The sequence below is a fragment of the Ambystoma mexicanum genome, chromosome 10 (genome assembly GCF_040938575.1).
Source record: "Ambystoma mexicanum isolate Mex_15411 chromosome 10, UKY_AmexF1_1, whole genome shotgun sequence".
In the NCBI taxonomy this organism is placed as follows: Eukaryota; Metazoa; Chordata; class Amphibia; order Caudata; family Ambystomatidae; genus Ambystoma; species Ambystoma mexicanum.
Window position 1 is genome coordinate 1,459,689,426 of NC_090932.1, and position 12,519 is coordinate 1,459,701,944.

Below are 12,519 nucleotides of genomic sequence, written 5' to 3' on the forward strand. Positions count from 1 at the left end.
GTGCACAGAAACACGCCTAACATTTTACCCTAGAACTAGAGAGGGTGTCAGTGGATGGCCCAAGATAGAGCTAACACGAGCACCCTAATCAAAATGGTGGCTGCATGGTTATACACCTGCTATACCAACCCACACCTGCCGATAAAGGCCAGCATTAAGGGTGCTGCTGTGCTTCAAGCAGCGACTGAACAGCTATGATACCTCATGCAATCACTGCGCTGTAATTAGTAGTAGAAATAATTACTATTAATAATGTATGCTATAATGGAAACAATTAAAATCCATTTCTGCCACCTCCTCCGGTGCTGTGTAGGCAGATCTCCCCGGGGGTAACAGAATTAGGCTTTGGAGCAGGTAATTGTGGGCACCACCAGGTCACAGTGAAACCAGTGGCAGGTTAATCTGGCACCCTGCACTTCCACCAGAAGGCGTGCAGCGCTTCAGGTGAAATTTACACAGGATGTACATTTGGTCTGCGTCACTGCTCACTTGCAGTATTGCAACACTGTGCTCCAAACATTTAAACATTAACTGTGCCCTCCTGGTCTGGCCCTGCTTTCACCGGGGTCCCTTGAGTTTAGCACAGTCACAATCGCCCCTCCTCCTATGTAAACATTCCTGCCTGGGTAGCAAAGGTTAAAGCACACACAGAAGACATTATACCCGAATTGTGATATGGCGTCTAAACAGCAGAGGTTGTCACATTATCCTAAAAAACTCACAGGAACGATGTAACATATCTGTCTTTCCCCTCCAATGTGTTCAAAGTTCGTGAGCTATTAAAACGGAGTAGGAAAATTATTACATTTTAGAATTTTCCTTTTTTATGGTATGTTATTGGGATTTGTACCATGCTCTGCTATGTTTTACGCGGGCCCCAGGCGCCCTGGCAGATCTTAGAGAGTGGACACCTCTACATGTTTTACCTCTTGGTGTCCTCCAATTCTGGTTGGTATAACCTGTTCAGTCTATTTCTGTCACCAGAGCAGACCCTGAGCACACAAGCCCATTCAGTATATTGTTATCTGTTGGGTTATGTTATGTGGCATGTGTATAGCACCTACTGCCATTGGTATGGACTCAAAGCGCTGTGGGGGTGAACACCCGTAGGCGGACTGTGGTCCGAGAGGTGAGATATGAAGGCAGGGTTCTAAAATGCGTGTTTGCATTTTTAGCCAGCACGACGGTAGGACGCGAGTGGCTAGGTCCCGATACTATTAAATGCATGTGTGCTTTTCATAGCCAATCTGAGGTCAGTGGGGAGTGGCTAGGTCCATACTAGCAGCCCATAGAACTCGGATGAGAGAATGGGTGGCATGGTGGACTGTCGGGCAGGAGGAGAGGCTATGAGAATGATTATGTGCACAGCTGGACCACATTTCATGTGTGTTGGGAACGTGAAGTCGAACAGTGTTTATTGCAGATACATGGGGTGAGTGGCTGTGCTCCAGGAGGGGTACAGCTAAGTTCCGTTCTGATGAGAGCAAGACGTTGAAGAGGAGAAGGTTTGAGACTCTGTTGGAGCGATGCCTTGCAGGGATTCTCATGGTGCCTAACTCAGAAGTTTTCTGAGGGTGACTAAGTCAAACTTGTTAACTCATTAGGTGACCTTGCATTCCTGTTGGGAGGGGGCATTAGTTCACACAGGGGGGATGGACTACGTCTGTCAGGATGCTGATGGAAAAAGACAGGTTTTGAGGGCCTTCCTGAAGGCGAGGGGATCTTCTGTGTGGCGGATGGTAAGTGGGAGTGGGTTAGAGATGGTGGGTGTCTGGACTGAAAAGGATAAGCGCCTATTCTGGATGATTTTGCTGCTGTGATGACAAGGAGGAGTGATGCAGCATATCTCAGGTTTCTGGTGGGTCTGTATTGTGTAAGTGTATGTTGCAGATATTCTGGTCCTGTTTTGTGCGCAGCTCGATGGGTGATGCACATTGCCTTGAAGGTGGATTGTCACCCTATCGGCAGCCCGTGAAGGACAGGGAGGGCAGGTGTGATGTGTCTGGGGTCTCAGGCAATAAGGAGCCTAGCTGCTGTGTTTTGTACTCTTTGGATGTTTCCTAGTTGTGTTGTGGAGGCCGCCATGTATAGGGCATAAGCATAGTCTAAGAGTGACAGGACGATAGCAACGATGAATCAGAATGTGGGAAGGTCAGGTAAGGAAAGATGTGACAGAGAATATGTATATGTGTAGGAAGCAGCTTTTTGCCATGGAATTGATGTGGTGTGATAGGGTAAGGTCCGTATCCATGATGCAACCAGGTTTCTTTACTGTGTTGGAGGAAGCGGAGGGGGTAACCTAGAGCGAGCAGCCAAGGGGTGGATTGGGGAAAGAGGGCAGTCTTCACCGCACAGCAAGATCTCAGTTTTTCCAGGGTTGAGAAGGAGGTGGTTAACAGTCATTCAGACATACAAAACGTACTTCTAAATACTGCACAAAAGGCATTCAAGGAGTCACATGCAAGGAAAGTGGTATGAAAAAGAGGGCTACCCTGATGTGGACGGGATGTACCATCTATTTTTGATCTGCCACCACGCTCCATGCAGACAGCATCCAAACGGAAGTAGACAAAATGGGCTTGAAAATAAAACTGCTGGAAGTCCCCTTGGGTCTTGGTAGATGAACATGGCATTATCAAGTTTAAAGTACAGGTGTATCATCCACAGTGCAAGCAGAGTCCTGTCTACCTGAGTCTGTCCGGCGGCGGATACACTGAGGGCAGAGGGAGTGAATGGAGGGTCCATTGAAAGTGAGACCAGGCGGGTGGTGACAGTGAGTTAAAAATCAGGGGGCTGCAAGAGTATCTACACTCCGACATGAATAATCCAGGTATGTATGGAGGTGACCCCAAACCACACACCCACACAATGCCCGCAGGCACAGCCTTCTTGCTCCCCTTTTCATTCCGTGATTGGTTCATTTATATGATCAGCTTCACACAGAAGAGAGTGATGCTAGGAGGATTTTCACAGTTTCTGAGTGAACAGGAACATCTGTGTTCGAGGAAAATTACCTCCAGGGAGGGTTGGGGACAGACCCTAAGAGGCCCATATGCTTGCAGAGCCTCTCTTTCCCACCCTTGGTTGCCTGCGAGTTGACTATGAATAGGGCTGGGGATACGATATAACAATTCCAGCGGAAGGCCACCGGGGGCACCACTCTGTTTCTACAACGTTGGCTCCACTGTAAAATGAGTGGAGGTCTGATAATGGCACCTTTCTTGGGGTGGCACACATGCTTCTACCAGCGCTGATGAGACCCCAGTGGCCTTTGACCGACTGAAGTGGCGCCAAGTTAACTCCCTTCCAAGAAGAGATATTCCTGCTGCACAGAGTTAGCATAACACAGGTTACAAACGCATCTGCAAAAAACAATTACTCAGCGAGTATGAATATTTAACAGAACGATTAATTGGTGAACAACTCTCGTATTACTCATTGTTGCCCATCAAGTGGGCAGAGTCCATGATTAACTTCCCACCATCTACTCAAAGCAAATAAAATGAAAAACAATACGTTGGTAACAGTATAAAACACACTCTAACCTCTGGTACATTTTTCTTAAATTCCCGACTGAGTTCAATTAGATGTTTATGAGAATGTTCACTTTCCTCCTGCCGGGCAGCCAGTTCCGAAGCAACAGAAGTAAGCTCCTTCTGAAAGAAAGAGAGAGAGAGAGAGAGAAGGGAATTTATTTTAATTTTATCCATAGGGTTCTTTAGAAACGTTTTCTTTTTGTGCAAGGCCAAGACAGACGTGCTATCGACTGCGAGCGTGCATGAATAATTTAAGGAACGGCGAACTCAATGTGCAACCAAGACGGCTTTTAGATAATCAGAAGCTGAACTAATCGATGCGATTCCGCAAAGTTCCCCAAAGCGAACCATCATGACCCAAGTTCATGCAAAACTGTTTAAAGCATCACAGGCTGGAGCGGATATGCGGCGCGGCCAGGCTGGATACTCGCGGGCCGCCGCCGCTGCCATCGCCTATATATCACCGGAAGGGAAGCCGTCCAACAGTGACTTACTTACACTTAAGTGTTCATAAATATGCTTTTGGAGATATCTATGGCTTTTTAATTTCAGCCCAATTTTCAAAATTGAAGGTGCCAATATTAAGTAAACTGACCCTCGGCGCGCGCCGCCGCATTAAATCATGCGCTGCTCACTTAAAGTGCAGGAAATATTTCATTAAAGAGTTATGGATTCATAGGACGCAGATTTAGATAAACCTTGACGCTCTTCATAAAAGAGGCGGCTGAGCCAGCTAGTGCAATGTGCATTCAGGGGGAAGAGCTGTTAGGGACTAGGGGAAATTGCCATTTGGGGGCAGAGCTCCATTAATGACTTTCAACTGGGTGTATTTTACTCCCTACTTTTGGAAGTTGGGAGTAAAAGGATTTTTCAGGGAGTTGAAATGGATTTCACATTGTTGGCTAGGGTATTCTTAAGCAGCTGAAAAGAAATGTTTCATTTTAAAGACATATTTTAATTGTAACACATACATTCTGTGTTGCCAGTAATTACCATGAATTGAAAGATTGTTTATTTTTTTTAAAATACCTTCGGCACTGTATAGAAAGACGTGACCCAAAACCTGTATGATGAAAATAATCCAAGAGGTCAAAGAACCACTGCTCGGCTTTGCGAGGCAAAACAAGGATTATTACATGCAAAAAGGTCCTAGGCGGTCCCGTAGAACCGAACTGACATGGAGCTCGTTACACCCCAAGAAGTTACAGGTTATGTAGCGGAACACTGTATATTAGCATACATAGGTTACAATGTTATCCCACTACTCTTGTTGGCTACCACCTATAGAACATGTTAATAACCTGATCTAACCCTATTCCCCTATGCACATGGCCTACTACATCGTCACTATTGGATCTAGGTACATGATTGGCCAACATATACAACAATACATGAATTAATGTTGACTGTCACGTGATGTTCACCCTTCTGACCCAGACACGTTCAAAGTAAGACTGGCAAGGTCAACTCTGCTTTGATAAGACAACAAGCCTTCTCATTATAACACACGGCACACACAAGTTGCACCCCCGAACTTGTACAAAATGTACTGGCATACCCGCTGCTCCTCTTATCCCAATCACAAAACGTTCCAGACACGGCTCCCCCCTGCTCTCCTTCAAGGCCCAGGTGCCCGGTAATGACATGACCAGGGCACCGCTCCTGAGTCTGAATTTCAGAGATGTATTTGCTTTGGTTATGCATCCACTTGTAATTCAAATAGGGTGACCGATCCTTGGGTGAGGGTAGTAGTACTCTAAATCTTCGCTTGGCCTATTGGCATCCCAAATCTTCATGCTCTAGTCTCATAATTTTGTCCTTTAAAGGGTGCATCCCTACCTGCCCTCCCCACAGCTAACATTCTGTTCACACCACTTTCAGGCTCTGCAGCTGGATAAAATTACAGTGTATCTCTGCACAGGAAGTGCCTCTGACCTTGGCTTCTCTCTTGGGGGATGGAACAAGGATGTGTCTTAGGACTGAACTAAACAGAACCATAGTTCCACATCAGGGCATTCTTTCTGTTCATTGTGTACTGGCCTTAAAATCCAATATGGCTGCACTCCTGCCACGTTGACATGCTGACATCTTCCGACCTACTTCAGCTCTCTCCTCACACCTCACTGAAAACTATAACTTTGTGTACTACTTCTAATCACTGGGCATATAACAGTGCCATATTTATAACCTCTGCAACCACAACATTATTATCATTGTTGTTCCTTCTGTGTTGCTATATGTGGGTATCTTATCTATGTCAAAATGATCTACAAGTGATACGTGTGCCTTCTGCCATGCAAAGCTCTACCTGCTCACACTTTGGTACATACTAATAGGCTTTTCTCAGCCTGAACCTCTTTGCCTGACTGGGACGCTGTAAGTGCATCCCAACATTCCCCCTTCAGTTCAATACTCAATTAACTAACCCAGCTGCTTCCCTTCTTCTGTAGTCATCATCTTATGGTACCCATGCCCTACAAACATGGCGTAAACTACCCGCCTCAGGCATATTCATCCGTAGTGCATGTCATAGAACAACACCCCCATCTCTTGCTAAGTCATCCCAGTGCTTTATGTAATTCTCAGGGTCATGTGGAGGGGTGGTCAAGGTACCGAGGTGTCAGAAATCATGATCAACTCTCACCATTCTTGGTTTTACACCATCCCACTTATCAGTGTGTGTATACATGTGTTTTGGAAGTCTGTGATGCTGTAAGTGCATGCCAACAGATCTCTTAATATCAAGTAACTAAACAGTAGCGTGCCGCTGGGTGGCTTACACTGCTGATGCCTCTCGTCTGAACACATCTAGCACTGTATATGGAAACAAGGACAAAGACACCTGCTTACCTTTTTGCTGGAAAGTATTTTCCCAATTTGAGCGAGTAAAAAAGACAAGAACACCACATATCTATAGGTACTTGGAGGCTGGGGAGGAGTAAAGTTTGTACTTCACTATGGTCAGACTAAGCATGCATAGGGTAAGACATTAGGTGTCGTAGAGTGTTAGGGTAAAAGGTAGTTTTAATAGAAGTTGAGAGACCCTGAGCTAGATAGTAATTTACGAAGGAAAGATAGAGCATATGGGCCTGGATGTCATTTAGGGATTGTCAAAGTGTTCAATTGGCACTGCTTGTGATTTCAAAAGTGCCCCGTACACTACTTAAACTCAGCTTTCAGATGGGTACCTGAGTCTTAGGCACCCACATTAGTGAGTGGAGGTATGGAACCATCCCTCAGGAGACAGCAAGGAAATGGTGGCCAGGCGTTCTGTGGCACAGTAACTGATAGCAGGGTGATAATTTAGGGATCATAAGACATTGATTTAGTGCCCCTATGCGTAACTGTTACTCACCTCCTCTGGACTGCTTACTCCACATAGGTGTGACTTACAAATGTTTTATTAACTTTTATGCATTCCTTTTATCTGCTTCCATTTACTTTAAAGTTCGTATTTTAGGCTTACAGACAGTTTGCATAGCCACTTCCTACAATTTCATTAGGACCAGATGGTATGACGGCACATTTAGAGAAATCATCAGGGTCATAGGTTGTGTAATGTCGCTTCTGCAACCCTATGATTTCAGTGGCATCAGGCTAGTGGATGTCTGCAAATATTCGTGCCCAAGGAAATCAATGCAGCAGTTGTGGGGGCAACGGTTAACACTAGGCTTGATTATGAAAACGCTGGAATCCCGGCGGCTCAACTCAAGCCATTCAAAGAGCAGCCGTGCGGCTCATCATTGGAGTTCTTAACTCCTGCTGTTGTCAATCGTGGTACTGGTTGGATACCTGTGCGTCAACTTATATGCTTCAAATTACTCTGTCTGGTACTCAACTCTCTCCATGGGATTGCACCAAAATATCTGGCATCTAAAATATCAACCCACCAGAACCACTGGCCCTAGAGTATCTTTTTACCAGTTGTCCCTCGAACCACATTCAAGACCAGGGAGGATAGGCCCATCTCTGTTCTTCGGCCCTGCCTTTCGAATACCCATCCATCTGATCTTCGTCAGTCCAACTCAACGCCTCAAATCAGCGCAAGTGTTAGGTAAGAGATTCAGTACAATCTGCGGAAATAAAGTAGGCAAGTTAATGGGTAGGCTGTATAATCCTGCTGCTCATTCTCCTTCCCTGCATTTCATACTTCTATTGCGGGGTTGCTTGGAATCGAGAGCTCTTCAGGCTTCCAAAGAACTTTCTTTCTGTAATAATGTTTCTTACAAATACAACCTCTCTCCGAACCCCAAATATCCTAGTACATTTTACTTTGATCCTGGACAGGAAGGGTGTTGATTCACATGAGTTTCAAAGTGCTGCGACTGGAAGTAAACAAGCTGTGGACAGGGAGCAGAGTTTGAGGAAGTAGTATGGGCTATGAATGTGAGCTGCAAGCAAAACGATTGCAATCGCTGTGGGAACTTCAAGCTAATCACTGCTTAGAAATGTCAAGAGTTGGGCAGTAATCATAACAAGTTCACATTGCTTGGATAAGACTCTGATGAAGGGGTAGTGGACGCAGGCACAAGTATATGGAAAGGTTTGATAAACCACGCCAAAGATGTCATTGTGATGCCTGTGTTTTCATCAATGAAAAAGCCATGTCTTCTCGGCACGCAGTGGAGATGGATCAGTGAGTGTCCGCAGCTGAGCGGATAAGGGTTTGGAAACCAGGGTTCTACCTGGTTTTCTGCTGCTTCACAGTATGCATGCAGAAAGCCTGTTGTGAACTGTGCACAGCAGAGATCTGAAAAGGTGGCTAACCACAAATGCAGCATGTCTTATAACCAGTGCTTTAAGTGGGCCGGGGCCAGCCGGGGCCAGGCCCCGGCAGTCTCCACAAAGTGGGACTGAGCCAGGGCCCTGCCGGGGCCCCCAGGTCCCACCGCAACATTGGCGGGACATGTTAACAACGGGCTGTGCGCCCGCATTAAATCAGGGAAGCTGACAGAAGTGCCAGCCAGCCACAGCGTTGCTGTGGCTGGCTGGCACTTCTGTCAGTCACTGTAAATTCCTCTGGTGACCCCTCGCGCGAGGAAGGTACATGCTAACATTCACAATTCCATCTATGTGTGGTACATGCAAACCTTCACAATTCCATCTATGTGAGGTACATGCTAACATTCATAAATCTAGCTAGATGTGACATGGGCTAAAGCGCATAATTCCATTCTAAGTGTGGTACGTGCTAACATTCATAAACCTAGCTAGATGCGGCGCGGGCTAAAGCGCATAATTCCATTCTAAGTGTGGTACATGCTAACATTCACAATTCCATCTAGGTGTGGCACATGCTAACATATATAAACCTATCTAGATGCGATGCAGGTTGAAGCTCAGAATTCTCTCTAGGTGTGGCGCTTGTTAACATTGATAAGTATGTTAGTATGCAATGCAAGGCAACATTTGCAATCCTGTCATGAGTAGATTCAGGCTGGAGGTCACAAATCTTTTTAAGTGTGCATGGTGTAAGTGTATGGCAGTATATGTTATGGAAAGGTAAGGAAGAGTGGCATGGGTTTTCTGGAGTAGAGTGATTGCTCTACACCCCACCCCTGCCAGACTTACAGTTTTTGTTGGTGCCTGTTGACTGCTGGCTTCAATGGCTTCCCCTGCGGACACCGGCAGACACTTTCTGGAGCCGCCTCAGTTGGAGCCGCCCTTTGCCTCGGGGCCCTTAGCCAAAGGGGCTGCCGGGCAGGAGGGCTGCCCAGGTCTGGTCCTGGATAAGGCTGGAACTGGCCAATCAGGGCATGGAGGAGGGAGCGGGTGGCGGGACAAGGGAGAGGGAACCCTCGCTGTGGCCTGGAAGCCTGCAACGGTTTCACCACTGCAAGCAGCGCCATGATCTAAAAAGGAGGCCCGGGGGACCTCACACACGCGCTCACCTGCATGCCAGGATGGTAAATGGCGCAGGGAGCACGTGAGCTGGGGGTGTTTCCAAGAAATACCCAGTACTAGAACTGGCCAATAAGGGCCTGGGGGAGGGAGCGGGAGGTGGGACAAGGGAGGGGGAAGCCATCCTGCGGCCAGGAAGCCCGCGACGGTTTCACCGCTGCAAGCAGCGCCATGATCTAAAAAGTGGGGCCGGGGGACCTCACACACATGCTCTCCTGCATGTCAGGATGGTAAATGGCGCAGGGAGGTATGGATACAAGCTTGGATGCATTTATATATTTACGTACCTTCCTATGGTTTGTGTGGTTTTTTAGGCCACACCCACCCCACAAGCCATGCCCCCAAAGAGACCCCCCCTCGATTTCTTACCCCCACTTAAAGCCCTGGTTATAACAGATTGTGTCATGTTTCTGCAAGCCCCGTAAATACACAATTTGTCAGAACTGAGCAGGTCCACGGAGTTCAGGATATGGATCTCCGGCAGCTTGAGGAGTGCCCCTATAGGTAACCACGAGGTGTTCCTGCACCTTTGGCGTAACTCCGCAAGCCGCACCCTGTGCATAGGCGGAGGTGGAAAAAACAGGGACAGCCATTGTCCTCTTTTTTTTTTGTTGCATCCGCACGAGTTTGTCAATCTCACTCTGAGCGGCAGCACTACTGGATGAAGTAATAGGAACACTCTGTACACAGCAAAATGAAAAACGTACATAGGCAAACAATACATGGAGGGGCCAGAGGAGGACTGGCCTATAGGGAAAACGTGAGCTCTCCTGACAGGCGGAGCCTCGGAGGCTTCTGAAAGGACGATGGGACAGGGCAGTACCTCTGGAATAATAAAGGGCAGTCAGACAGCCGCCTTTAGTCTAACATAAATCTGCGTCCATAAGGCCAAAAGGGCCACCGTCACGTGTCAGACTCTCTGCTGCCCTTGTATTCAGAGAAGGGGCAACATGAATGCCTAATAAGCTTGCCACTGACTCTGCCCTAACTAACCCCGTGGCACGAGGTGAACAGGAGATAATCCCAGTCCCTGATAGGCCAGACGTTCTCTGGCCAGCCTGATATAAACGGTTATGTGGCCATCGCCCTGGGTGACCCCTGTGCACGAGGCCTCGGAGGACACCACACACGCTAATCCCATCGGCATGCTCGCGAGCCGCGGGAAATATGGATTGCGCGACAAAAATAGCAGTTAAAATGTACATTTGTAAATGTCTCCATGGCGCGTATCATGCAAGCCTTTGAACCGCTGCCCAGAACGCAGCAGCTGCCGCCCTCCTTAAACAGGCACGCACACACCAGCACACTGTTAACAACAATTAGGAGCCGAGATGGGTGCGCATTTACACGGCATGGTGGGGGCAGCCCCTGCCTGCATGTTAACAAACACATCAGCACTCTCCGTGCGGCACCTTTTTTTTCCCTATTTCACACCAAACGGGCAAATCTGTTCTCAGCTACGAATAAAAGTAGCAATTTCCCGTCTTTGGGGCTGAGCATTAATACGTATCCTTCTCACAGCAATATCATAAATAGACATGTTACTATGAATGTACATTATGAACATAGAAATACAATTAAGCTGCAGATTTTGGGAAGCAAGTAATTGCTTTGCAGCCGACTGCTGGGTGCCCTGATTCTGGAGTGGACGGGATAACCTACGGGGGTGGCGTGTGTGGTAACTGAATAATCACGGCCACTGAGTTTCACGCTCTTAAAAAAGAGCATATTTCTTGGGCATTTAATGGAAACGTTTTATAATGACCCGCACATCATATCGTGCTATGAAAATCACCATTCCATGCAGTGAATTATGTTATATGTTAGGTTATTTTTAAAACCAGAGGGCCGGTAGTATTCTCAGGGGCAAGGTGTTTGTCTTGGAAGCAAGACCTCACAGAGCAACACTGGTTCGAATCCCGGTCCCGGACTCCAGTATATATAAAAGACTAATTAATTAAACAATAACTTTCACTCCGGACCATATGGAATGCCTAGTCACAGGGCAGATTGGAGACATTTCTCGGCCGTTTCCACCAGTGGAACGCCAGCACCACCGCATGTCACCGGTCGCAGCAATATCTTGTGGCCTTTTCACAAGTTAAACAAAACTAGAGCGTCGTACTTCTGGCATGGAAATGGTGAAGAAAGTCCCTTTGGAATTTGTATGGTGGCTATCAGTGGGGAATGGTGAGCAGACACTGGAAGTAGATAGGGGAAGCATACCGGATGTTCTCATGTTGTTGGAGGCTTTCGCATCTGTGTGCTGCTGCTGCCCTGCGACATGGGGTAGGCACCATCTATTTGCCCATTTGACTTTCGCATCTGTGTGCTGCTGCTGCCCTGCAACATGGGGTAGGCACCATGTATTTGCTCATTGATTTGACTTTCGCATCTATGTGCTGCTGCTGCCCTGCAACATGGGATAGGCACCATGTATTTGCCCATTTGACTTTCGCATCTATGTGTTGCTGCCGCCCTGCAACATGGGTTAGGAACCATGTATTTGCCCATTTGACTTTCGCATCTGTGTGCTGCTGCTGCCCTGCAACATGGGGTAGGCACCATGTATTTGCTCATTGATTTGACTTTCGCATCTATGTGCTGCTGCCGCCCTGCAACATGGGGTAGGCACCATCTATTTGCCCATTTGACTTTCGCATCTGTGTGCTGCTGCTGCCCTGCAACATGGGGTAGGCACCATGTATTTGCCCATTTGACTTTCGCATCTGTGTGCTGCTGCCGCCCTGCAACATGGGTTAGGAACCATGTATTTGCCCATTTGACTTTCGCATCTGTGTGCTGCTGCCGCCCTGCAACATGGGGTAGGCCCCATGTATTTGTCCATTGATTTGACTTTCAGATCTGTGTGATGCTGCGGCCCTGCAACATGGGGTAGGCACCATGTATTTGCCCACTGCTGGACTTTTCGCATCTGTGTGCAGCTACCGCCCTGCATCATGGGATATGCACCATGTATTTGCCCACTGACTTGACTTTGCATCTATGTGTTGCTGCCGCCCTGCAACATAGGGTAGGCACCATGTATTTGCCCACTGATTTTGACTTTGCATCTGTGTGC

The 12,519-nt window shown here is 47.4% G+C and overlaps 1 protein-coding gene across 2 annotated transcripts in view; it reads right to left on the reverse strand.

Annotated features, from left to right (window-relative positions):
• The window catches only part of CUX2 (cut like homeobox 2), a 1,287,506-nt gene that overhangs the window by 650,315 nt on the left and 624,672 nt on the right, over window positions 1-12,519 (reverse strand). For both annotated transcript variants that reach the window (XM_069619531.1, XM_069619530.1), the window contains one exon: window positions 3,546-3,656. In XM_069619531.1, the coding sequence (XP_069475632.1) occupies window positions 3,546-3,656 (111 nt within the window). The remainder of the gene's footprint in view (window positions 1-3,545; window positions 3,657-12,519) is intronic.